Source organism: Gracilinanus agilis, chromosome 1 (genome assembly GCF_016433145.1).
Source record: "Gracilinanus agilis isolate LMUSP501 chromosome 1, AgileGrace, whole genome shotgun sequence".
Taxonomy (NCBI): Eukaryota; Metazoa; Chordata; class Mammalia; order Didelphimorphia; family Didelphidae; genus Gracilinanus; species Gracilinanus agilis.
Genome location: NC_058130.1, coordinates 619,150,379 through 619,177,702, shown reverse-complemented (window position 1 = coordinate 619,177,702; position 27,324 = coordinate 619,150,379). Strand labels below are relative to the sequence as shown.

The window sequence follows — 27,324 nt, the reverse complement described above, 5'->3', positions numbered from 1 at the left end:
TTGTATTGTATCCTACTCATTGTATTCTTCAGATTAGGAATAATGTCGTGTGGCTGGATAGAGCATTTTAGCCGCCCCCCCCCCCCCCAATCTGGCCCACGGGCCGTAGTTTGCCCATCACTTATCTAAGGCAAGTTCATTTCCTGAAAAGAGAATAAACTAGGTTGATAGCAATGTAAAGTAAGGACATATGGATGAATGTGAATGAAGTTATGGAAGTAGAATTTACAAGACTACCAAGTGATAACAAGTCTATCTAAGTGATAACATGTTGGAAATGAGAGAGAGGAAAAAGTGAAAGATTTTAAATCTGAGAAGAAAGATTGCTAGGGTTGGGAGTCCATCAGAAATGAATTCAAGTCCTGCCTCTGACACTTGGCTGTGAAACCAGTGTGTTGAGTCACTTCACCTCTAAACCTCAGTTTCCCTCAGTCTCCTCCTCTATAATTAGATGACACTCGTAGTATCTACATCATAGGATTTTTATGAATAAGTGAAATCATGGATATGAAGTGCTATATACATCTTAAAACATGATATAAATACTAGTTACTGTTATATGTTTGACTGAGATCCTTGGGAATAGTTAATGGATTAGTACCAGGTGGCATTACTAGTAATCATAGCATTAATAGTGATTCATGGGGTTAAGACTTAAAATGCCTTTGTTTTCTTTTTTCTTTTCACAACTGAAAAATGTTCGGCATGATTCAGACTTAGATTAAACAGTTAGTGTTTTCTTACACTTGCTCACCAGAGTATCTAATAATAAACTTACTACTTCTGTAAATTATACATAAGTAAATGTATACTAGTAATTAGCTTTCTAGAAACTTTTGAGTAAGTAGCAGTGTTTCCTATGTTTCTCATGCCAATACAGAACTGTCCCAAAGCAATTATTAAAAATTGTATTTGGAAATAAAATTAAGTCACTTTAAAATAAAACAGACGAAGAAAAGAAAATTGGAAAGGCTAACCATTTTTTCCTACCATCTATTCTTTAAAAATGCCTTTTCAATTCAGTATTTGATTTGGGCTTATAATTTTAAAATATATCCTATATACATGCAGATACATACACATTTAAATGTTAGAAATCAAATTTATTTAAAAACAAATAATAAAGTTTTTTATTGGCATAGTCAGACAAACGATAACTAATCCTTTCTCCCCCACCCAAAAAAATTAGATGAGGTCCTAAAAACCTAAAATGTTTTAAAAAAACAATTTTATTTTATATTTTTAAAGGGCATTTCATGGCCTGTACACCATAAAAGTCATTGATTTTAGGATTTCAAACTTATTGGTGAATAATTATTGAGAAAGATAGAATTAAGCCATGTACAATTATGCCAAAGATGGAGAGACAATCTGGTAAAATAGAAAAAAATGTTGGCTTTATTATCAAATGAAACTTGCATTCTGACCTTATTTCACTCATTAGTTGTCCCAATTTTGGCAGGCTAACCACCTAACCCCAGGAAAGCCCCAATGTCTTCATTTGTTAAATGGCAATAATTGGGTAATGGTAAGGCAATGGATATAATGGTTACAAAGCTGCTATTCATCTCATTCTTATTTTTTTAACGGGACCCAAAAAACAGTATCAAACATGAGTCAACATCCTGCTATTATGCTTTTTATTGAGTGATCTGTAAACTTTATCTCACAGAGTTATACAGTAGCCTACTTTTCAGCTGAATATTATTATTAATACTAACATAGTTATTATTTCCTTAGAATGGAAAAGAAAGGTATTCAGCATTAAGCATTATGTTCTGTTGCCCAGCCACCAGAGAAAAGAAATCATATAAATTTATATAGTAGTTCCTTTTTTCCCATTTCAGTTTTAAAAATTAAAATAAATTATTTTGCACATAAATTATTTTTTCTAACTACAACAAGCCAGTGATTAAGTTGGTGAGTGGAGCTGTTATAACTTATTCAAACAGGAAAATAAAGAACTGTTGCTAGACCAAGGAAGTACTGTTTTCCTAGACCTATTGTTCCATCATTTCAGTCTTGTCCAACTCTTTATGACCCCATTTGGTGTTTTCTTGACAAAGATACAGGAATGATTTGCCATTTCCTTCTTCAGTTCATTTTATAGATGAATAAACTAGCCAAACAGGGTTAACTGACCTGCCTAGGGCCACACCATTAGTCAGACTCTAAGGCCAGAAAAATGAATCTTTTGGACTCCAGACCTAACACTATCCACTGCACCGTCTAACAACACTTTGCTAGATCTAGATTTAACAAATGCTCTTAGTAGCATATAGCATCCATGAGGAGAATTTTGAAGTTACTATATTGTTTCCTAATGGGAAAACAAAACAACCCTGAGGGGAGACAGAAAACCTAATAGACAAGGCCTTAATTTTAATCAGTATTAGAGATTGGAAAGAATGGGGGGGTGGAGTGCCAAGAGTTGGGAAACCTGGGTGAGAGAAAGAGATTGGATTGGATTTTGAAAGCCATGGACTACTTATAAGACAGATTCTCTATATTGAGCTTTCTTTTTTCTTTCTTTCTTTCTTTTTTTTTTTTTAAACCCTTGTACTTCGGTGTATTGTCTCATAGGTGGAAGAGTGGTAAGGGTGGGCATTGGGGGTCAAGTGACTTGCCCAGGGTCACACAGCTGAGAAGTGGCTGAGGCCGGGTTTGACCCTAGGACCTCCTGTCTCTAGGCCTGACTCTCACTCCACTGAGCTACCCAGCTGCCCCTTTCTTTCTTTTTTTAAAAGCAGTCTCAGACTGATTTTTTTTTTTCCCATTTGTGTGAAGTAGTTAAAAGTAGCTTTTTATGATTGGTTGGGTAAAAACATACACTATATGAACCCTTTTAGCTCACTTGCTTAGTCTGTATACACAAGAACAATCTGCTTCTAGATGGTTAGAGGAAAGAGGAATAAGGGATGGGCCAGTTCTAGAGACTAGAATGTATTGCAGTTTATGGAAGTAGACATACACTGTTTTAAAAATATTTCATGCATCCACAATGGAAGATGGCCAAGTACCTAACCTGCTCCTTACCTACCTAATCTTGGAGATCTGAAAGATAAAACCTGCTCTAGGTACTATGTGGATTAATAGTTCCAAAGATCATTCCCAAATCTTACTTTTTCGACTAACTATATACATAAAACCTGTTTCCCCATAAATCCTTTATTTTACTGTTGAAAGCAAAATGGACTTGTTTCATCTTATCTACATGGAGATGGAGAACTTTTGCTGAATAATGAAATAGCTGAGCCCTTTGAGAAGCTTAGAGAGATCAGATAGGGCCAGAGAACCCATTTTCTCCATATACCAGTTATTTGTTTCCCCAACTTGATTTGGGAACTGCTCAAACAGATTAAATTTGTTGCCATTCATTATAAGATTATTATTACAACAAAGGTCTTCTTATGATAAGTTTTCTATGGTGAGGGTGATAGTCTATTTATAAAAAATAATATTTAATTAAATTTTCTGGACATGTTATTTGTGACAAGATTCGACTTCTGTTTACATTTCTCTTTATTGCCAAAGGCTCTACCTTTCAGAACATTTAACTCCAAAAATTTCATATGAGTCTAATATATTTTTATTTTGCCAATTTTGAAATTTTCACTCCAAAAGGGATTTTAATATATTATTATTTTCTGAGAGAAGTTAAAGTTTTTCCCTACTTGCATATAGAAACAATTTTAAATATTTTTTTCTGACATTTTGGGATCTGAATTCTCTTCCCCCACTTCTCAAGGCAGCAAGCAATATGATATGTTTTACATGTGTTATCATGTAATATATAACAGTTTAATTTTTTTCAAATTTCCATGTGACTCTTTTCCATAACTTTAGATGTGCTATTACTGGCATGAGGCAGCTAGGTGTTACAAAGGAGATCACTAGAGTAGGAATCAAGAAGATCTAAGTTTAAATCCAGCTTCAAACACTCCTTGGGATAAGTCACTTCATCTTCTTAGTCTGTTTTCTGACTTAAAATCATGGGATTATGTTCAAATACCTCTAAATACTCTTTCAGCTCTAGTGTAAATCTATTATCCTTGGTGACCTATGATTCTTCTTGTCCTACCCCTAATTCAGAGGCAATTTCTTGGAAGTCAGAACTTTAAAGCTACAGAATTATGGTCACAGAATCACTCTGTATTCAAAGGAACCTTATAAATTCTGAGTTGTCCCAGGTATTGAGATTTTAGTCTTAAAAACAAAACAAAACATTTTAAAAAACCCCAGTGGGACAGTGCCATCTACTGGAAGCTATATTTCATACTGTTCCAAAATTGACAAACAAAAAGGCTTCCTTTGAAATTATTCCTCCGGCCTTCTCCAATGATTTCCACTTTTGTGGAAAACGATTTCAAGTTTAATTATTATTAATAATGAAGAAACACAATTTTATCTGAAATTAAATGTAAAGATGTTTTCACACTTTATTATGGAAAAAAGTCCTGAACTAAATTGCCCCCTTACTTGCCTTCCTAAAATATCATCAGTCTATTTGGCTAAATTTCTTCTCCTTTTAATTCTTTGGAGAGAAATTTTAAAGTATTTAGCTTACTCCATTAAATTCTAATTATTAAAAATTAAGAATTCTTTTTGTATAAGTGATTTATAATTTGATTTAGATTTTGTTTTTCTTTGTAAAACTGAAAAAAAGGGTTTTATTATCCATTCTCTCCTGGTTTTTATTGATAAGAGAATTCTAAATCTAAGTGTATCTTGGTCTTTCTTTTTCAGATATCTTTCTGACCTCCATGCAGATGGTGACCCTTCTTGGCAGTGTATTGGAGCACAGCATAAGTGGATCCTTCAACTCATGCACAGTTGCAAAGAGAGTTATGTAAAAGACTTAAAAGGCAAGTATATTTGTTCTCCAATTAGTGAGCTAATTTAATGTATCTGTTAAGTGATCTTCAGAGTACTTAATTATTCATGGGATGATTAGCCAGTTTTTTACATTTGCTGGTTTTCTTCTGCCAAAGCTGTTTCATATTGTTTAGCTCTTGTACCAAGGGAAAAACGAGAATGGAAGATAAAAAAGTTAAATACTTAATCTGTTAAATATCATGATTCATTAATAACTCTGATAAAGGTGTGATAGAAAACAGATAGAAATTTGTGGTTAAAATTAGATTTTTAAGTATGTTCATAAAGTTGATATTACTGCCCTTTTTTATTGTAAGTAATAGAAATTTAGAGACCCATTTTGTGTTAGAATAATTTATGATATTGAAATTAGGAAGACTTTGGTTTAGGTCCCACCTCTACCACTTACTAGTTATGAGAACATGGACAAGTCACTCAGCTTATTGTGCTGTAGGCAACCCTTTGAGACTATAAGTCAGAGATAAGTAGCAATCTGTATTTGTTAAAGAATTTCCTATGCCAGGAAATGCACATGTGCTTGTTGTAATGGAAAACTTAGTGTTTATAACAAATCCTCTCATTTTATAGGTGAGGAAACTGAAGCTTAGTGGAATTAAGTGGCTAGCCCAAGGTAATCAGCTAGTGACTAGATTGCATGTCACTTGATCCTTTTCCTAATAAGACTTAAGTCATACATGTTATTAAATGATCCTTTTCATAATAAGACTTAAGTCATACATGTTATTAAATGAGTAAACATTCATTTTTCTTTAAAGTTTGTTTTTTTACCATGAAGTGAGATAAATCTCTATTTAAGAATGTCAGTATCTTGTAGGATTACACTCAAAAAGGATAAACATAACTTTTTTAGTAAAAAAAATATGTATTGCTATTGACATTTCTCAAACTAATTACAAATATCTTATTACTGAATATCTTTAAAACATGTCAAATTTTTATCTAGTTGTCAGATCCTAGGGATAGTTATACAATATACATCACAGTTAATGTAGGCATTATCTCTATGTGAAACAGAATTAGAACTTATGTTGGTTGATTAGTTAGTTGCATTTGCATTCAACATAGCAAACATTTTACAGCATCTTCTATGGAGCCTAGTGTTGTGTTCATAATTGTGAGCTATCTTAAAAAAATGTAATGGCATATTTTCTAAGATTAGAGACTAAGGAGACAAGATAGATATAAAAGTCTGATAACAGGAAAGCAATTCAGGAAATTTATGAAGAAGTTTCAAATGAGTGGTACTGTGGCATTTAATTATAATGTAAAACTATTCTTAACTTTTGATGTGCATTTAGTCTTGATATTTAGTTAAAAATTCAAAGAATACTTCACTTGATAACTCATCAAAATCCCTGACACTTCCATTAGTGTTTTTTGCAGGCCTATTTTCCAGTTGGGATTTGGAGGGGTGAGGAAAAGTAGGCTGGCCACAAGATGTTTGGCCCAACCACAGTAATCCATAGACCACAATTACTTGAGAATTGTTCTATTCTAATTATTTCTCAACGTCAGTCAAAGTTTACAGGGTAAAAATTTTCATGCTAATTAGAGAAGCATTTTTATAAGACATATACGTTATATATATATTCTTTAAAAGACAAATTCTTCCTTTCAGCTTTAATGTTAGTTTCATGAATTCATCCTAAAAATTTAGATATTAGTTAATATGGATACATGACAGCACTGGGCCTGCAGATAGCTTCCTACTATAATCATATTTTTTGTTTCCTTATAAATTTGGTTTGTACATTTTACATATTTATAAATTCATATTTTGCAATAGGAAAAAAACATGTGTCCATATCCAAAACTCCCTACCAAAGTTCTGTACCTCATGATAGTGTAGAGGTTACTTACCCTGAGTTCTTGAAGGATATTCTAATAGAGTAACTGTAGCATATATTACCAAATTAGAATGGCTTCAAGGACAAGGCCTGAAGACAGACCATATATCTGAAATTCAAAGATCAGTTTGGCTATGTTCCATGTTGTTATCCTGGCCACCAGGAGAGAAAATCTCACAAGAGATTTTACCAAGACCAAGTAAGTTTGTGATCTACATTGGTGGAAAGGAGAACCTGCAATAATGAAAGCACAAATTCTCCAAGTATTCAAATATGGGTTAGATACTGTGATGCTTGTTGAGGTAGCTCTAAAGGTAAGTCAGTCAGTCATCATTTATTAAGTCACTGTTAATGCCAGGCATTATATTAAAGCTGAGAAATGTAAAAGATTGTCACTGCCCTTAACTCAAAAATCTAACAGGAGAGACAATGCACTAATAACTATGTATAAGTAAGTTATATTCAGAATAAGTAGGAAATAATCAGCAGAGTTCATGAAGATGGAGTTGGTACATTTGTGAATGAGGGCAAGATCAAGGAAATCTCTATCTTTATGTGTGACTAAGATGAAATGGAGTAATAGGTTGCAAGAAATCAGTAGATTGAGAAGCTAGCAGGTGGAGATTGTAGTGTTTTAGGGAGTATATCAGTATGTATGTTGAAGTCCAGTAGTATGAGGACAGGAATTGGGGAGGAGAATAAGATTGTGAGCCAGGTACTGAACTCTTTTAGAAAGGAAGGAGAATGTCCTCAAGGTCTGTAGACATTGGCTCTCTGGATTTTTATTGGGTCCTAGATGTGAATTGTGTGGACCTTAAATGAGGAGAGGTTATTGAATGATGGTAGTAGGGGGCAAACCTGGAAGTGGCAATGGAGAGTGAAATAAATGATATTTCAGATTTTCCCTATAGACCTAATTTCTGACCTCTTAAATTAGAAGATAGTTACAGCTTACGTTTATATCAGCCTTTGGGATTTACAAAGTGCTTATTTTAAAGCTGTAAATGTTATTGCTAGAAGAATCCTAGAGATCTGCTAGTCCAATGCCTCATTTTACAGATGAGGAAGCTGAGACCAGAGATGAATCCCTATCTTTAGTTTATATGGCTATGGCTATATTCACACTGCAGGTCTTGAACTCGGTTCCTTTGATTCCAAGGGAAATGCTCTTCCCACGACTGTGTTTTAAGATATAAAAGTGAATGTGTTAAGTCTCTGAAAGATAAGGCCTAAGAAAAATGGAGAGAAAATGGTCTCATGGCAATTTTGGAGGAATAAAACGAAACTGTTATATTCACTGAATGAGAGGAAGTTAGCAAGCATCCAGGATAGTAAAGGACATGCTGTGGGAGCTCTCATCCTTCACTCCCTGGCATTGAAATGTATGGGGAAACAAAATTATTAAAGCAGTTCTCTAACTGTTGAACTGTTTTAAAATAATGCAGGTATGCGGTTTGATTTTCAGTTAGTCTAGCCTATGTTCAGGAATGTCCTGATGTGCTTTGTCTGATACATATTTGCTGTATTTCTTTAAATTGATTTGTAATTTCCATTCTATTACATTCTAATCACAAGTGGTTAAGTAGGAAAATGAATGGGTGAAAAAGCAACTACTTACCCTGTTCACACAAGGGCTTCCCTATAATGGAAAACGGGTTTAATTGCTTTTACCCCAGGACTTACAAGAACCTGTTTCTAACCTGAACAGTGGTCAACTTTTAGAGATGAGAACTTGAATTTGAAATGCTGTAACCTGAAGAAGAATCATGGACAAAATTGTTTTAAGTAAACTGTCAAAACAGACCAGTGATTAAGAAACAAGACATCCTCATGGATTAAAATATTTAAATGAATAAAATGCTTGAAGCAGGAAAAGATTTTTGGTGTCTAAGGAAGTTGGTCATTATGAAATCTACAGAAACCAAAATTTTCTTTACGTGCTGAGGAGTTGTGTTTTTTTTTAATAGAGGGAAATGTTAATTTTATTTAGTTTTCTGGTCTTCAGAGAGAATTTCTTAAGCAAAGAAAGTGATAGATTTTCACAGACAGCAGTACTTCATTAAAAGCTGCCTTTTTCCAAGAAAGATTCTTTTGTATATGAAGCTCTGGCAGCAGAGGTTTGGGTCATAAGGCTGATATTCTCATGAACACTGCATTAGATCTTTGCCTAGGTTTCAATTTTTACAGTAATAATATACACTGATCCTAGCAGATGGTGCTCTTCATATTATAAACAGTGGGCCAAAGCACTGAAGATTAGTATTGCACCTTAAACACACACTGACATTAATCACCAAATATTCCTTAGCACTCTTAAGATGATATATGTGGCCCAAATTTGATACTCTGATTTTGAAAAAGGGAGGTAGCATTACATTTAGAGTAACTTTAAAAAAATTATTGAATATGAAGGGAATGAGAGTTTGACTTCAATTTTTTTTCCTTTCTTGAACTGTTAACTATCCTTCTTTTAAGTTATACTACTTTCAGAGCAGACCTGTCCCTGTATTGTTGCTCACAGGAAAGTTTTACCACCTTATAAGAAGTGATTTGTCTCTTAAAATTCCTGTGAAACAAGTCCAAAATTAGACTAAGGCCTCAGCTTTTCCTGCCAGGAAAAGCCTTTGGTTAACCCCCTACTGACATTCCCAAACAGGATTTTTAAGGGTGACCTTCAAAGGTGTTTTTTACTTTGTTCTGAAAATGAGTTTAACACTTAGACTGTATACTGGTTATACCTAATAACCTAAAGCAAAGGGTATAGGATTATTGTGAAAAGTTATATAATATTTTTTCCTCCTAATCTCCCTAGTCTACTTGTAATTAATTATGTATTTAATTAGGATTCCCAGACAGAAAAAAAATCTTATTTTTAAGCTTTGAATAATACCTTTAAAAAATTAATCAGTTCTTTGAAATGGTCAAGGAGCAGGTTTTTTTTTTTATATAGTAAAGCAAAAAAAAAATGTGACTCAAGTTAACAGAAAAAAATTATTTGCTGCTATGTCACACCTGAATAATTTATTTTTAGCATTGCAGTGGAGAGGAACCAAAAATTAAAGACACAAGCACATTAACAGTAATGTTTGTGCTACATAATTCCATTTAAAATCATACATAAAAAGAAAATTGATTACTGAAAAGTAAATAACTTTATAGCCATGAAGGCTCAAAATAGAAATAATCAGTATTTTAAAATGAGATTTAAATAGATTTCTATTATATCAGCGTCCTAAGATAATGTAATATCATGTAATTTATTTAATTATATCTGCTTCTTGCTATTTAGAGAAAATTACACGTTTTCATGTGCACATGTACTTGAATTATAGATTTTTCCTTTTTAATAGGTGGGAATAATAGAGAAATTGTTGTAGAATTCTGATATCACTAAAGGAGTGTTGGAGAAGTGAATTACATTTGACTGCTGTACTAGATTAAGTCCTGGCAGATTCACATAGTTTTCAATAACAACACAGAAAATATTGCTGTAGTCAGAAGAGCAATGAAGAAATATCCACATTTTAAAAAGTGTTTCCCTATTGACATTTATGTGTGTCTGCATACATATATATGTATAATAAACTGTTACAATGTAGCTGTAAGCCAGTAAAGTACTTGTAGGGAACTTACTTTTTTGAAGATTTTTCTTTTTAAGTTTTTTCTTCATCCCCAAGAAAATTTTCATTGCTGCTATATGTACCACAGTATAAGGATTGGTTAAAAAATAATGGCACAGCTATATAGAAATACATATAGTGTTCATTTGATTTTTAAGACTTCATTTTCCAGCCTAATCATCACATATAGTTTCTATCCCTTTGTAATACTAAATAAGTATCATGGAAACAGTAAGCCTTCCTACCCTCCTAGTTTATCGACTCAATTCTGTTGCCTAATGTTTCATATATTCCATTTGCTACGATAGATTTGTTTATTTTTTTAGAGTATGATTAGGCTGTGTCATAAATGAGCCAAATGTGGTGGAAAGGTGTTGATCTCCTTTGGAACACGAAACAGAAAGCAGCAGAAGCATAAGTGGGAAAAATTGTATTTGTAGTCAAGAAACCTTGCTTCATTTCTCATCTCTGACACTAGCTTTATGAATCTGTTTCCTTTTGAGCAAAATGGGAACAGTAATACAGTACCTACTTCATAGGGCTGTTGTAAGGGTCAAAGTTAATCATGTTTGTAAAGTGCTTTGTAAACCTAAAAGTGCCATATAAATGTCAGCTGTTGTTTTTTTACCATAGATTTCACCCTGTCTCTTCCAGCATTTCACTTAGTGATTCCTATAATAGTTTCAGAACCACTAGGCATTAGGAATTCTTGCCACTGAGATGCTGCTTCTCTCTACACCTATGTCAGTGTGGATATTTAATTTTTAGAAGTATTTCCTTTCCACTTGCAGTGTGTTCCACAAAATTTCTTTCTTTTTTTTTTTTTAACTGAGGAAATTAGGAAATTAGGTACCTTACTCCATTTTTTAGTCATTTACAGAAGTTTTTCTTCCCATATATTACTGCCCAGATTTTCATTTTTTGCCTTTTCCTTTTTCCATAAAAGATAGGGGCAACAGGTGACATTCATATTTTAAAATTTATTTTAAATCTGAACCCTCAAAATAAATGTTTCCCTTAATAGGGAAACAAAAATTTAACTACCCCCCCACAAGTCACTTATTTAGGTCAGCTATTTAAAATAAGTTCTAGCAATTATAATTACCAGGTTGCAAAGTGACAATTTTCAAACTTTAAAAAAAAAAAAAGAAAGAAAGAAAAAATTCACTCATATTAACTTTTTTTATAAAAAGTTTGCTCATCTCCACCAGCTTTTATTTTTTAAAGAGCAGTAACCCAACCTTTGCACATTTGATTGTGCTATGCATTTTTAGGTGCTATAGTTTATAGGTTACAAAGCCTTTCCACCTGTTATCTCATTTGACCCCTACAATATCCTTTTGAAGTTGATGGTGTAAAGTGTTTACAGTTGAACAAACTGCAACTCAGAAGTTAAGTGACTTTCCCAAATCCACTCAGCTCAGTCAAAATCAGCACTAGGAACAGAACTCCAGACTTCTCCCTCCCATCTAGTGTTTTGGGTTTTTTTTTTTCCCTCTACTGACAGCAGCTATGAGTTGTATCAGGAAACTGGATCGAGATCTCTTTACTTACCTCTTTTATATCATATTCAGATTCTATTCACCTTGAAATTTAAGGTCTATCTTTACTAGATCAGACTGGCAAGCAGGACATATGTCAAAAGGGTCTTTTCAATTTGTTATGCTAGCAGCTGGTTCTTTTCTATTACTTTGGCTTACTGTACATCTGGAAGAAGACTTCTTGCAGCTGGGAGCCATTTCATGTCTAAACCACATCCCCTATCCTTAGCAGAATAGTATTTTTTTGACACTGAATGTCAAGCATACACTTAATTGAGGTTATTAATTAGTAAATTTCAAATATTAACTACTGCACATAATTCTGAATTTTATCTTTCTTTGCTGTAGTTATTTCCCTCCCTATTCTTAGTGATCTTTATATAAAATTATTCTATATTTACAATCGTAAGTGACCAGAGTAGCAATAAATTAATCTTTAAAAGACATAAGTAATATTGATTCTGATTACAAAATATTTAGGATGATATTTTTCAGTCTTAGGTACTTAATAATGTCTCATGAAACCTAGTTGCATTTTTGAAAGTAAAATTGTTCATTAATTCAAGCGTATCTTTTATTACATTGTTAAAAATATATATGCCAGGAGCCTTGTATAAGGGAGGGCCCTTTTCATTCCTCAAAAGGTGAAGGTTCATTAGCACCAGTATATCAAATATGTCTCTCTTCATTCCATTTAGATAGAATGATTTCCTTTAAATTAAGGAAATGTCCCAGCTGTTACACCCTGTCACAGCCTTTAAATATATAGAGAGTCAGAAGATCAAACAGACCAACATTTTTATCTGTTGACACAGGTTTAATTTGGAGGGGAATTCGTAATACTGTCTTTATTTTTTTCCCTCTTTGGCATTCAGATTCTTATATGTGGTGCTCTTGAAAGGAATCTTATCCTGCCTGTGTCAGTGCAGGCTCCAGGCACTGTGTGTTTGGTCAACAAGCAACAGTGGGTGGTCGGACTCTAGCACAGGACAAGGGCCCGCTGTGCACAGGAAAAAATGTTCAAAGGTGTTTAAGGGTGGTAAGGAAGTCTGCTGCCCTTCAGAGAGTCCGGAGGCTATGGATCAGTGTTCCCTCTCACTATTGTAGACTGTGAGAAAACTTGCTATAAGAGACATGAAGGATGAGAAAATACAGTAAACTTATTCACCTGGTTTCACATCTGTAGACGTCTCTAACAAATATCTATTTTATTCTTTATATTGTATATAATCTGTTACACAAATATTTAGGGTTTGAGTTTTTAAGTGGATAAAACTTTCAATTTTAGTTGAATACTGACTAGTCAGTAATATGTCCTGTTGCAATTCTAGCTTCAACTAGCATTCTTAAGTCTTCACTAAAGTCTCTGTCATTTCCATGGAATGTTGGACTTGGCACTTTAAATTCAATCTTCAAGTATTAAAAGGCCATTAATCTGTCTACCTAGAAAATTCGTTGTTGAAAGAAAGAAATAGAAATATTTTTTGCATGCAAATGGTTCCAGGTTACAAAATTAACTTGTAGAACTAATGAGATTTATTTTCTATCAAAAGAAATAACATGAAACTTAAACAATTTATGAATTGTTTTAGAATTTTATCACTTTTTCTTTAATGAAGTCACTGTTAAAGATAATTTCATTGTTGTAAGTAAAATGCAAATATCTATACTTACTAAAGCACGATTTCTCTGAAATGTTTGTATACGATTTACTAGAAAGGTTCATTTTTTTTTTTTACTTCTTTATATATGACTTTCTAAACCTTCCTGTGGGTTATATGTGTATAGATACATAGAGATATGTGTGCTTACATAAAGGATACAACCATATAATACAAAAAAATGCATTTTGCCAAAATAAAAAAATAAACTATTGACCATTGTCACAAGAAAACTTAAATTAATTATTAAAACTTTTGTCTTCTCCCCTCTCAATGAATATGTATCTATTAGTAATATTATCTTTAGCTTGAAATTTGGATAAAATTGTAACTCAGATATTAGTTTGGTGGGATATATAATCTGTTTCATAGACAGAGTAGTCTTTCTTAGAATTTAATGTGTATTACTTTTCTGCAAGGACAGCAGAACTTTAGAGCTATAAATATCTGTAATAAAAATATAAAATATAAGAGAAATCTTGAGTCCAAACTTCTCAGTTTAGAAAGTTGAATTCCTTAATCAAAAGTTAGATTTGGAGCTTGATATTCATCCCAATCTTAATCCTACATCTTTTCAGATAATACAGCTTTCAAGTTTTATCCTAGGGGCAATTGCTACCTTAATCCCATTTAGTAGTTCATCATACTTACTATCTTTTATAGTAGTGAGTCTACTATAAAATTAATCATAAAATTAAAGAATAATAATCTAATCTTCATTATTAAATGGCATCTATGAACTTTTCTCATTTAGTCAGTTATTTCTGAAATATTTTGCACCTCCATTTTTGCTTTAAGGCAGACTTTTAATATTCTTAGATAAAACAGTAACAATATTTTCAGTTAAAGAATTAGGGCAAAATATGCAGTTTTTCCTTTTTATCTTTAAGTGTTTCTGAACATGTTTAACTATTTTAAGGTGTAAGGTTCCAAGTTTATACTTTCATATAAAAATTCTTCTATATAAAAAAATTAGGTAATTCTCTTTTCTTGCCTTCCTCAAGAATAGATTTCAAGCATAGAGTCTAGGCAGTTTTGCAGGTAATTTTAGTGGAAAGAATGAAAATGTAGAGTATTTTATTAGGATTATAATATATAACCACTTTCTATATTAAAAAGAATTGATATTATTATTATTATTATTATTATTATTATTTTAGGAATTACTCCCAAAGCAACATATTGATCCATAAATTTGATTACAAAACCACTCAACTACTCCCAGTGTTGATACAAAGAAAACATTAAAAACCAAACTTAAATTTCTCACAGCAACTTTAAGAGGACCCATGTTACCAATAAAATGTCATGCTGCATAGAATATCTCACAGGTAATGGATAAGTCAGTGTTCCAGTGAGAAATGTAGGTTTTGCAGATCCACTCGAACCCTGCTATAATGCTATGTTAAAGTAAAGTGTAAAGATAAAAGTACACAGGTTTTCTAGGAAGGACACCTTATGTGTTGTTGTATATAATAGTATATGAGGTGTGCTGTAAATTATTCAAAATATAGCTAACCTTTTTATTTCAAGTTTTAAAAATATTCAATTCAGAATACTAGGTTTTATGATAGAAGCATCTTTAATATCAAGTCATTCTATTTCTTGAACTATTTGGATAATGAAATCAAAGGGAAAAAACCCAAATGCTATGTTAAATTTTTAGCCATTTCCTGATTTTTGCTAGCTATCAGAACAGTTTCATTTTCTTATCAATGAAGTATTGCTAATAACTTCTTTTAACCTTTAAAAAATTGACATTTAGTATGCCTTCCACCATTTGGAATGAATCTTTAGTCTTGGAGGTGAGGAAGATAGTACATTCAAGAGAGTGAAAATTAGAATAAATTTCCACACCTTAATTTTGTTCATCAAGAAATGCAAGTATAAAAGCAATGTTAGATTCACTAGATTTTTTTTTTACATAAAAAAGGATGCTTTGTGAGCTTAACAGTCACTGTTTAATGACAAAAACTGGTATTTGAATTCTTTTGTTCACTTACTGTTGGAAAATTCAACCTGCTGTTCTTCTTTAAAATCATTTATTTTGCCCATTAATCATTAGACTTTAATCCAGTTAGATAAAATAAAATATCAAGAAAGAAAACATTTCTAAGTTGATTCTCACTATAGTTTTCATGGCTTATGAATTTATGTGCAGTGTTGAAGCGCTATCTTCTGGTCAGTCAGCACAAAATATGTTTTGCTAATGTATTCCAGATGTTTATTAGTCCTGAGGGTATATGTGCTGTTCTAGTTCCCTGCTGCTGTGTTATACTTGCTTGTAATGCTAGACAACCAATTAAGAAATTAGTTCATGTTAAACTTTCTTTTCCTGATCAGAAAATTGATGATGTGTTTTCTAATAGAACAAGAAGATATTCTTCACATACTCTGTTATTAAGAGGAAAAATTTTGCCCTTTTAACATGAAATTTTCAAGAATACTGTTTCATTTTAGTGTCTGATCATTTTAATTAATGTTCTAAAATATACTTTGTAAATCTTAATAGTTCCTTAATCTAATTTTTAAAAAGGAACTATATCTAAGGAAAATTTTGTGTTCAATTCTATCAAAGTTTCCTAAATACCTACCATGTGCATAAAATTGTGTTGGAGGCTAGAGATTCAATAGAAAAAATGGATTTTTTTTTAGAGAAAAATTAGTTGGCACATTTCCAGAAGCAAAAAAAAAAAAAGTTAAATCATTTATTCTTAGTTGAACGCAAATATAAAACTAATGGTTGATATGCATTATGAACCTGATAAATTTCAAAATCCTACATTTGTGGAAAACATCCCTTGCTTCCCTAGTAGACAATCATATGAAGCCTTTTGATTCTCTATGGTTTAACCTTCATGTTGTTTAATTATAAGTTTTGAAAATATACTGTCATTTAAATCTCTGCTCCTTTGTGATTTCTACAAGCTAATGATAATAAAAGATCTGATAGATCAGCTGTCATCTTTGTACAGTTTACATAACTATCAGTATAAATGTCGATTTTAGTCCTTGTTTTCTTTTGTCTTCTTAGCTCTGGTAAATAAGTAGTCCTTTTTTCACAATATATTCTAAATATAACTTACTTGTAATCCAAATTTTAAGATTTATAAATTGAAAACTATTTTAGCAAAGTAGAATATTAATTATCATGGTCATGTCCATTCAGATCTCTGAATTACCAGAATTGTTTTTAGTGTTTTAGATTTTAAGAGGAAGCTCTCAGAGGGAAGTAACAAATGAAAATGGTAACTGTTGAAGTGAGGATAATTAACTCTGGTGACTGTTGAAGTGAAGATAATTAACTCTGGTGACAGCTGAAGTGAGGATAATTAACTCTGGTCAGCAGTAGGGTTACCAAAAGTTTTAGAGGATGGTGGGCTAGGGAGTGGATGAATTTGGATCTCTTAAGACAATTTGCCATCTCCAGCAAGCCAAAGAGATAAATAACAAAGAAAATACATTTAACATACTATATCTTCTTCTTTTGATGGGAACTCTTATTATCTGTAGTTTATCTAGTAAACATAAAACACAACTTTTAAGTTAATATGAAAATTGCAAATTGTTTTCTACTAGTTTTGTGTTTTTTTTTTTTTTAATGGTAGAATGTAAGCTCCTTGAGGACGGGGTCTTTTTATCTATTTATTTATTTTGGTCTTAGTATTCACAGTGCCTACCCTATAGTAGGTAGTTTAATAAATGCTTATTAAATTGGAGAATTTCATCATTAGAAGGGAATTCAGAGGTCATGAATCTTGTCCAAAATGGTAATAGTCCAAAATAATAATATCTAGCATTCATGTAATGCTTTAGAGACTCAAAGTATACTATCAAAGTACTATCTCATTACCTGTAAGATTGATGCATTTTAATCTTACCTTCTCATCTCTTTGTGACCTATTTCTACCTCCTTCCCCAAAATCTACCGTAAAGTATCTGTCTAGGAAATTTAACACCTACCTCATAGTTGTTGCGAAGATCAAATTAAATCATATTTGCAAAGTGCCTGGTAGTTTCTTTCCCTAGGTTTTCACCAAAGATCTTCCTTTATATCTCTTTAAATACTTCATGCACACCAAGGCAAAACTCAGACCATCTGAATATTATTATCCATGGCATTGTTTAATGGAGAGAATACCTGATTTAGAGTCAGAAAGGACATGGGTTTAAGTTCTACCTTTCCATTTAATAGCTGTGTAATCATACAAAAGTCACTTTACTGCATTTAGCTTCATTTTTTTTTTTTTACAAAATAGTGGTGATACTGCCTCATAGGATTGTTGTAAGATCAGTTTATCTAAATTACATCACAACTCTCTAGGCTCTATATCAGTGATTCCCGAAGTGGGCGCTACTGCCCCCTGGTGCGTGCTACAGCAATCCAGGGAGGCGGTGATGGCCACAGGTGCATTTATCTGCCCTATTAATTGCTATTAAAATTTTTAAAAATTAATTTCCAGGGGTTTAAGTAATATTTTTTCTGGCAAGGGGGCAGTAGGCCAAAAAAGTTTGGAAACCACTGCTCTATATAAATGTTGATTGCTATTATTACCACATGACTAACTGACCCATTTCCTCTTGCATGCCCTTGATGTTATCTTTTAAGTTGCAAGTCACTTAAAAGATACTGCAACCTAACCTGCCTTATATGTTTTTATTGCCTTTTGAGTCACCTTTGATTTCATATTTCCTTGAAGTGACCACAGGTCTTATCAATGAAACCAATCTGAGGACTTTACAGTCAGTGAAGTGTTAATGAATCAGTGAGCATTTATAAAATACTTTCTACATGCCAGGAAACTGTTAAGCCCTTGAGATACAAAGACCCTTATATAGTGGAAAATCAGCCCTTAATATGGTCTTTGCATAGGACATCCTCCATGGCACTGCTAAACACCTTTACAGAGCAGTCTCATGCTCTATGCTTCCATTGCGAAAGTTTTATGCTTTATACTTCCATCATCAGAATTATTCCTTCAGTTGTATACATCAAGCAGTTTTATGTGATCATAACATAACACCTCACTGGAGGGGTACTTTATAGCTTTTTCTTGAACAAGTCACTTTTTGGTGGAGAAAGGGCACAATCAATAGTAAGAGATCATATTCTCTCCATTTTTAATCATGTGACTATAAGGATGTAGTTTACTATAGGGCAGGATCTGGAGAGGCCATTCCTAACATCTGGGCTCCCAGCAGTATTATCCTGAGACTGAGATACTCTGTAAATTAACACTCAAAACCAAAGCTCATAAGTCTCAGCTGATATATTTACTTTTATTAGCCAGCTAGCTAAAAGACACTTAGTCCAAATGGAGAGATTTATAATTAAGCAGTGTAATAAATAAGTATAGTATAAGAAAATGTCTTCCCATGAATATAAGGGGAACACTTTCTCCCTGTATACTATATCCCAGTGGGAGAGAATACCCACAGAGAGAACACATGTAACCAAGAAGCATGTGTATAGGAGATAAGCAAAGGCACAGCAGCTCACACTTTTGATGTTGGCTAGCAGCTATTTTCTTCCAATATCATTACACTGCTCTCTGCTGATTTCTTTTGGCTGTTGCATCTCAATTTATCTTTGGTTGCACTGTCTCTGCTGGGAATGTCTGAGGAATGTCCACTGATTGTGTGGTTGCAAAACTGTTCTCTGCTGCCATCTATAGGATTACATCTATCTAGCATCTTCAGGGCAAGCTGCTGTTCTAACTACTCTGTGCTTAATTATTATTATTGTAGCAGCTAACATATGCTTGTTATGGGCCAAGCACTATGCTAAGTGCTCTATAATTATTAGCTCGTTTGACAGTATGGTTAGTATAGTTATAATATTGAGACTCCCTGACAAGGAGAGCTACTGCTCTTTTAATACTTAGCCAAATGTGAAAATATGCTTTGCATGACTTTGTGTGTGTGTGTGTGTGTGTGTGTGTGTGTGTGTGTGTGTGTGAGAGTGATGAATGGGCATCTTATTTCTTACCTTTTCAATGTGTCAGGGACAGGCAGGAAAGAAGGAGAAAATTCAGAACAGAAAATTTAAAAAAAATACACACCCAGTGCTAGGTCTCCTCACCCAGCCAGATAGCTAATAAAAGTCAGAAAATTCTAATCCCAAGTCTATGGTCCTAGACCACTGTTTCAGTTTATGTTAGGAAATTCATTTTAACTCCTGTTATAGTCCTGATTTGGCCCCAAAACCTATTTCTAGAACTCTTTTTAAAAAATTCATAGTTATCTATGCATAGTGGAGAACTGACACATGCTAAAGAAGGTAGGAGAAAAGAACTGGCTGAGGAAGTCAAAGCTACCACTTTCTTATCCAAACCTCTTGCTGACATTCCTGCCTTAATTAATTGTGCATATGTTCGAGAAATGAATCTTGTTAATTCCCTTTTACCTCCACCAATTCAGAAGTACTGTTTCTACAATGTAGAAAATCCTATGCAAAAGCTTGCCCTCTCTTTTTACTTCACCTTCCTCTTATTTTTATCAAAAATATTCTTAATACATGAACAGACCACTCTAATAAAAATGAGAAAGTAGGTAAATGAGTCCAGGAACTTTGTGTGTTGATCAGCAGTTGGGCATATTACTTTGTGAACTGGGTCATATTCTTTACAATCACATTGTAAATGAAACCCAAAAATCAAAAGAAATTTGCATCCAAATGGAAAAATGGCCCACAGGTTGCATCAACATTTGGTACAGAAGATGAAGAGGTAAATAGATATCATCTGTAAAGAATTTGATAGCCTCAATTTTTTTAAAATTCAGCTCCTCCTTCCACTCCCCACACCAAAGAACACATCATTCAGCAAAAGATATAGGTTATCTCTTTGTGTTTCCACTTCTCCGTTCAGAATATTCATAAGTTATTCATCAAATATTAAATCTATGTATAAATGTTCTCTTGGTTCTACACATTTCACTCTATTTCATGTAGTTCTTTCCAAGTTTTTAAAAGATTAATCTGCTCATCATTTCTTGTGGCTCAGTACTACTCCATCACAACCATATACCACAGTTTATTTAGCCATTCCCCAAGTGATAGACATCTCCTCAATTTCTAGTTCTTTAAAACCATGAAGAGGGCTGCTATGAATATTTTCATATATGGTTTCTTTTCCTTTTTTCCTGATTTCCTTGGAAAATAGATCCAGTAACAGAAGTGTTAGTTCTTTGGGTATACATCGTTTTATAGCTCTCTGGATGTAATTCCAAGTTGTTCTCCAAAATAGTTGGATCACTTCACAGTTCCATAGAAAGTATATTAGCATCCCCTCTTTTCCACATCTCCTCTAACATTCAACATTTTGCCCACTTGCCATTTTAGCCAATATGATGGATATGAAATGATAATTCAGAATTGTTTTGGTTTGCATTTCCCTAATCAGTAGTGATTTAGAACACTTTTTCACGCACTCGTATATGGTTTTGATTTCTTCATCCAAAAACTGTCTATTCATACCTTTTGCCTATTTAACAATTAGGGGACATCCTCCATCTTAAATCATTTGTTTGATACTAGATAACTTTAAACTGGATATGGGTAAGGAAGCCTAAATATATGTTGGAAAATATTCAGGAATAAGGAATGAGTGTCTTCCTTCTAAGTATTTTGCAAGCAAACTTATATACTAAACCACTTTTTTTACACAGGAGATAACAAATTAAATGACTGGTGGTTTCAGTGCTTTTTTGCCTTCCTTATGGCAGTTGGTTTATTAGTAATAATCAGTATAATTATTTTTTATTTCCCATTCTTCAGAGTCAACAGCCAATTTAAATAGGTTGTGTTGGAGTCTTTAAAACTACAATCAAGTGTCATCTTTAACCTTCTGATTTGGTGTTACTTTTCTCTTTTTTTCCATTTGTATATGGGAAAATAATAACAGGCCCAGCAGTCATCAGATATTTGAATTAGAGATGTGTATTCAATAGGAAAGATTAAATTAAAAGAAAAAAATGTAAACCATCAGTAAGGTAGTTAATGAATCATTTTTCCCTTCAGGCAATACAGCACTACATAGTCCAATGATGGAGCTAGAAAATGATTTGCGTCCATCTGCATTGGCTCATCTTAGTCAGACAGCTTCACTAAAAAGGGCCAGTAGCTTCCAGTCTGCTCGAGATGATAGTAAGTATTTTTCCTTTTCCCTTTTTATTTTTGAGTCTTTAAACTACCTATGTTTTATATACTTTGTAACTACTGGGTTCAAATACCACTAATTTTATTATCTATATCCTATCCCTGGTTCTTATGAAGCAATTTAGGATTTACTAAAGTTAAAGTACTTAGTTACTAAAGTAACCTAGGAGATACTACCTTAGAAGTTAGTAAAATTTACATACAAGCAAATAGTTGAAGGTGAAATGTAGAGAAGGAATATAAGAAATTCTTCCTGGAAAAAATATAATCAGGTATCTTTAGAGAGACGTTCCTTGCCTCTATTTCATGGAATTTGAAAAGGACCACAGAAGCCATCTAGTTCAAGCTATTTCTTATCAAGAATCCCCTATATAATGGGGGCAACAGCTAGGTGGCTCAGTGGATAGAGAACCAGACCTGAAGTTGGGAGGACCTAGCTTCAAATCTGACCTCAGATATTTCCTAGCTGTGTAACCTTGGGCATGTTACTAAAGCCTAGTTGCCTACATTTATCACCCTTTTGCCTTAGAACCAATGCTTTTATCAATTCTAAGACAGAAAGTATGTTTTTTTTTTCCATCTCTTGTATAACATCACAAATAAAAATTACTGCTTTTAATTAGAAGTCCACTTTATGCCCTAGTACAGTGATGGACAAATTACGGCCTGTGAGCCAGATGTGGCCCCCTGAAATGTTCTATGGGGCTGTGTGACATTATTCCTAATCTGACGAATACAATGAGTTGGATACAGTACAATAAAACTTCGAAAGAGTTGCCTTAGAAACAGAATGACAGATGAGCATTTCCTTTCCTTTGGCCCCCTCTTTAAAAAGTTTGCCCATCACTGCCCTAGTATATAAACAGAATTTTGTCACAAATAACGAATGACACTTTTAAAAATGCTTTCACTAAAAATATCATTATTAATAGTGGCCAAAAAGTTTTATGCTTATAACGAACAAAATATTTTGAAATATTGTTTTGTTTTATATATGAAATACAGTTCATTTCCTATTTTGGGGTGCATGCCCAGCATTATTAATGATTGAAGCATATAATCAAATGAGTTTGTAGGTAATTCTTTTTGCCATATAACTATGCAAAAAAAAATTAAAATAGAACTTATATAATGTGAATTGAAATCAATGTAGGTCATTTTATTCTTTGCTAATTTTTGCATATTAAGTATATTCACCAGTTTTTTTTAACAATAAGGCATCAACATTAAAATCATTACTTTTTTGTTGATTTAAAACTATATTCCTTGTATTTTATGCTGTTTCTATCTTCTTTCCTTAGCATGGCGTTATAAAGCACCCCACAGGGTGGCTTTCGTTGAAAAGCTGACCAAGCTTGTTTTAAGTCAACTCCCTAATTTCTGGAAACTCTGGATTTCCTATGTCAATGGAAGCCTTTTCAGTGAGGTATGAATAGATTCATATGTGTAAATGTAATTTTAATACTTGAATCATATAGTATTTTATATAGTGTATGGAAGTAGTTAAAATTAATTAAATGCATAGAATTCTAGTAGGATAGAAGTAATGACTACTGTAATTTTTTTTCAATTTTAGCCATTTTATGTTATAAACATTTTTATATTATAGGATGATATAATTACTTTAAAAGCAAAGTAGGTAGAAATGTTCTCAGAGCCTTTAGATATTTTTATATTTCCAAGCCAGCAAAGTTATGAATGGTATGATTCATTTTTCCATTTATTAAGTATGTATGTACTCTGTACTAGTTATTGGAAATGAAAAGACAAAATCAAAAAATATCTACTTATGTTCTGATAGGGGAACATTGTGGCCATAAGTTTTAGTGTAATAATGATAGAAAGGAGACCCCTTTAGATGCTGTTGTAATCAGAATGAAGAGATAAACTGCCTTTAAGGGGGGGTACCCTTTCTATCTGGCAGAGAGCTGATGGCAGCCCTCTGTCTCTATTGCTTAGGGTGTACATAAAGGGAATTGCAAAGGTTTATATCAGAATAGAAATATCCAAATAACACCATTACCCTTCAAGCCTCTTTCACCCTCTTAAAGATTATCTGACTGTGTTTAATTTCAAACTGTAAGATGATTTAATGAAAGGTAACAAGTTTGGGTTGGGAGAGAGGGAAACAGGTATCTCTAACTTGAATGGTGTTGAAACCCCTGTAAAAGCTTCTTCAGCTCTGGCTCAGCCAAGCTGACTTGACCCTCCCTGTCTGTTTGATCTCAATGGCTTCCCTAGTCTGCTTATTAAATAAGTTCAGTCTATAGGTTGGCTGGAACAGACAAGAAGGATCTTAGGATTGACCAAGTTACTTTCAGGGTGACCCCTTTAAGATAATTGGCTTATAAAACAATTCACTCTGGTACAGGATGTCAGGTTGGACAGGAAAATGGCTTCTCTCAGTAGTTCAGGACAGTAACTAACAGGATGACTTGTCTAATGAGAGCCTCTTAAGAAGTTCCCACTCTCTCTCAAGTCCACCACCAGACTCCCCAGGATGTTAGCATATCCCTCTGGTCACCATTCTGATGACCTCTAGCCTCTGTCCTTGTCTTCCTTCCTTGATGGCTTCCTTGTGACAAACTCCATTTTCTCATTAGGATCTGGGGACTCTTACTACATTTGCATATTTTACACATATGCATATAAGCCTAGCCAATGATCCAAATCCACAAACTCTAGATTTACAGAGACCAGATTGTCTTTGGGGATTCCACCCCCTCCAAGCGAGATCCTCTCCTTGGACCATTTTTATCACTTCCTAGAAATTAAATATAGCTTGTTATTTATATCTAGGCCTCCATAGATGTGGGTAAAAGAGTCCCCAGATCCTAAAACCTAGGGTCATAATGCTTAGTAGATACTAGAGAGCCTTTATTCTCCCTTGTAGAAAAAAGCAAAAATAGCACAAAATGGGTTTTAAATAAAATTGCAACATAATTTAGAATTCTTAGATTACTAGATTTTGAGTCAAACACTCAGGCAAATTACTTAACCTCTCTGGGCCTCAGTTTTCTTATCTGTAAAATGAGATTAATATTTAAACAACCTCCATTCAAGCTCAAGATACTATATAAATGACCTTTTATTATTAACTAATAGAATGTTTTCAGACAAATCAAAAATCTTCAAAGAATAATGGGATTTTGGAGAAAGAAGAGAGTCTTAATGATTTATGTATATACATATATGTGCATATGTAGAGGTATATATATATCCTAGTATCCTTATTATGAGCAATGCTATAATAAAGATGAGAACAGAATAGTTACTATGATTGATGTTTTTAGAATGAGATGAACTATTGCATATACCTATGAGAACTAATCACATTACTTAATAATCATATATTCACATTTGCTATATTTTCTAATCAAGAAACTCTTATCATTGTGGTGTTTGCAAATTTACCAAGTGTTTTGCCATATCTGTATATTTTCTTCTAATTGACTAAATACCTAATTGGAAGATACCTCCAGCTAGCAATGATAACCTAGGACCATAGTGGCAAAGCTATGGCACGCATGCCAGAGGGGGCACTCAGAGCTCTCTCTGTGGCCATTGGTACTGTCGCTCTCATTCCAGCACAGTTCACCAGGGTTTGTTACTAAAAAGCCAGAGGAATAGGGAGCCAGGCTGCTCCCCTTCCCTTCTCTATGGGTACCTAAGGATATTTCTCTCATCACCCTCCCCTCTGCCCAGCAGCCCAATGAGAGTACTTCCTCCCTCCCCTGTCTGAGGTAAGGCAGGGGCAGACTTACATGAGGCATGAAGGTTACAGTTTGGGCACTCGGTTTCCAAAAGGTTCACTGTCACTGGACTAGGGAGACCCAGGTCACTGATGACCTATTTTAGTTACTTGACACTGTAAAACAACTTCTACCTTCTTTTCCCTTGGAGAGAATCTGTATGATATAATGGTATTCCTGAAGGTAAACACTGGTTCAGGGGCTTCCTTAGTGAATATTTAAATTCCTGCTATATGCTAAGCAATGGAATAAAAAAAAAAAAAAGCAGAAGTCCGTCTTTACCGTCAAGGAATCACGATCAAGGAGGTACAAGCAAACAAATATATACAAACAAGCTATATACAAAATAAATGGGAAATAATTAAATTAAAAGGAGTTGGGAAAGGCTCACTATCAAAGATGGAATTTTAGATAGGCCTTAAAGGAAGTAAGAGAAGTCAGGAGATAATGATGAGAAAGGAGAGCATTCCAGACTTTGGGAATAGCCTGGGAAATATAAGGAACTAAAAGATGAAAAGTCTACCATCAGGAATTGGAGGAAGCTAAGAATAGATCCTATTCATTTTAGAAACTCCCCCTATCATACCCCACTCACACCTCTTACCTAATATAGACTAGAGTAGTTATAGGACATGTTAAAAGTATGTTTCAAGGATCTAGACTGAAACCTAACATTTTATACTGTGCTGTACAAGATGTGATGACTATAGTCACTCCTTTCACTTTCACTTTCATCACACAGGAAGATTATAACAAATGGCTATATGTCCTTACTATTAACCCCATTATTGGCTCATGGACAGAATTTTTTTTAATTGTGTGAAAGGGAATTCTATGTTCTCTTTGAGTTCACACTTGTGAAAAGAGAATCCTTTGTTCTCTTTGCCTACTTGGAGTTAAAACTTTTGACAATAACTTAAGTACCCCTACTTAGTACCTCACTAGATTATGAGGACAAGATTAGCTCTCCTTTGTCTACCTTTTGATTGAATCAACAGAAACTTGTTGAACTAGGTGAAGTAGCTCACAAACCACTTAGTGAGTTCACACCTTATTTGATGCTAGGTAAGAAGCCAATAAGATACTTGGAGAGCTCCACCTTTTTCCCCAAACTCAAACAGCCAGAAATGTAAGAGTTCACACACTCAGAAAGGTGTGAACTCAAAGGTAACAACAACTCAGATAATTTGGAAAATTGTGATTGGCCCCCATGAAAAGGGAAGGGGACAGGAAACCACCATAAAAGGCATGAAAATCCCTGAACAGAGAGTCTGGTGAAGGAGACTAGTAGAGAGTGAACTCCAAGAAGAGAGTCACTCCAAGAAGAAAGTCCACTTCAAGAAGAAGGTTGGCTCAAAGAAGAAAGTAGGCCTCAGGAGTCACTTTCAGCTCCAAGTCATTGTCTTGACCTGCCTCTTGGAGGGAACTTGGGTGAGTGGATAGCTGGTTTTCCCTTCCTGTCTTCTGGAGATAGTTTAATTCTAATTGAAGGTTAACAAGTCCTGGCTGAGCCAAGCACTGGAACAATATTTAGTTACATAGGTTAATGTCTTTTCTACCCTTTTGTATTTTCTCTACTTTATAAATAAAAGATTTATAATTTTCATATATTTAGCCAAACCATTAATTTTAACACTTAATTTTTTAAGATTAATATTACAGAGCATTTTTCAGATAAATTTGAATTCTTATTAATCAATCATTGTAATTCCTTTAAGGCAATCAGATATTTTTCCATCACTTTTTTTTTTTTTGGCCACAAAGTTGATTTGATAGCATGTAATGTCTTAAACATATAACATATATAATGCACAATGGGTAGCTAAGTGGTGCAGTGGATAGAGTACCA

General features: G+C 33.6%; 1 protein-coding gene across 1 annotated transcript in view; it reads left to right on the top strand.

The window, feature by feature from the left end:
• Positions 1 to 27,324, top strand: part of EXOC2 (exocyst complex component 2) — a 217,412-nt gene that overhangs the window by 84,153 nt on the left and 105,935 nt on the right. The window contains exons 11-13 of the mRNA XM_044668235.1: positions 4,747 to 4,865; positions 21,586 to 21,711; positions 23,025 to 23,149. Coding sequence (XP_044524170.1) covers positions 4,747 to 4,865; positions 21,586 to 21,711; positions 23,025 to 23,149 — 370 coding nt within the window. The remainder of the gene's footprint in view (positions 1 to 4,746; positions 4,866 to 21,585; positions 21,712 to 23,024; positions 23,150 to 27,324) is intronic.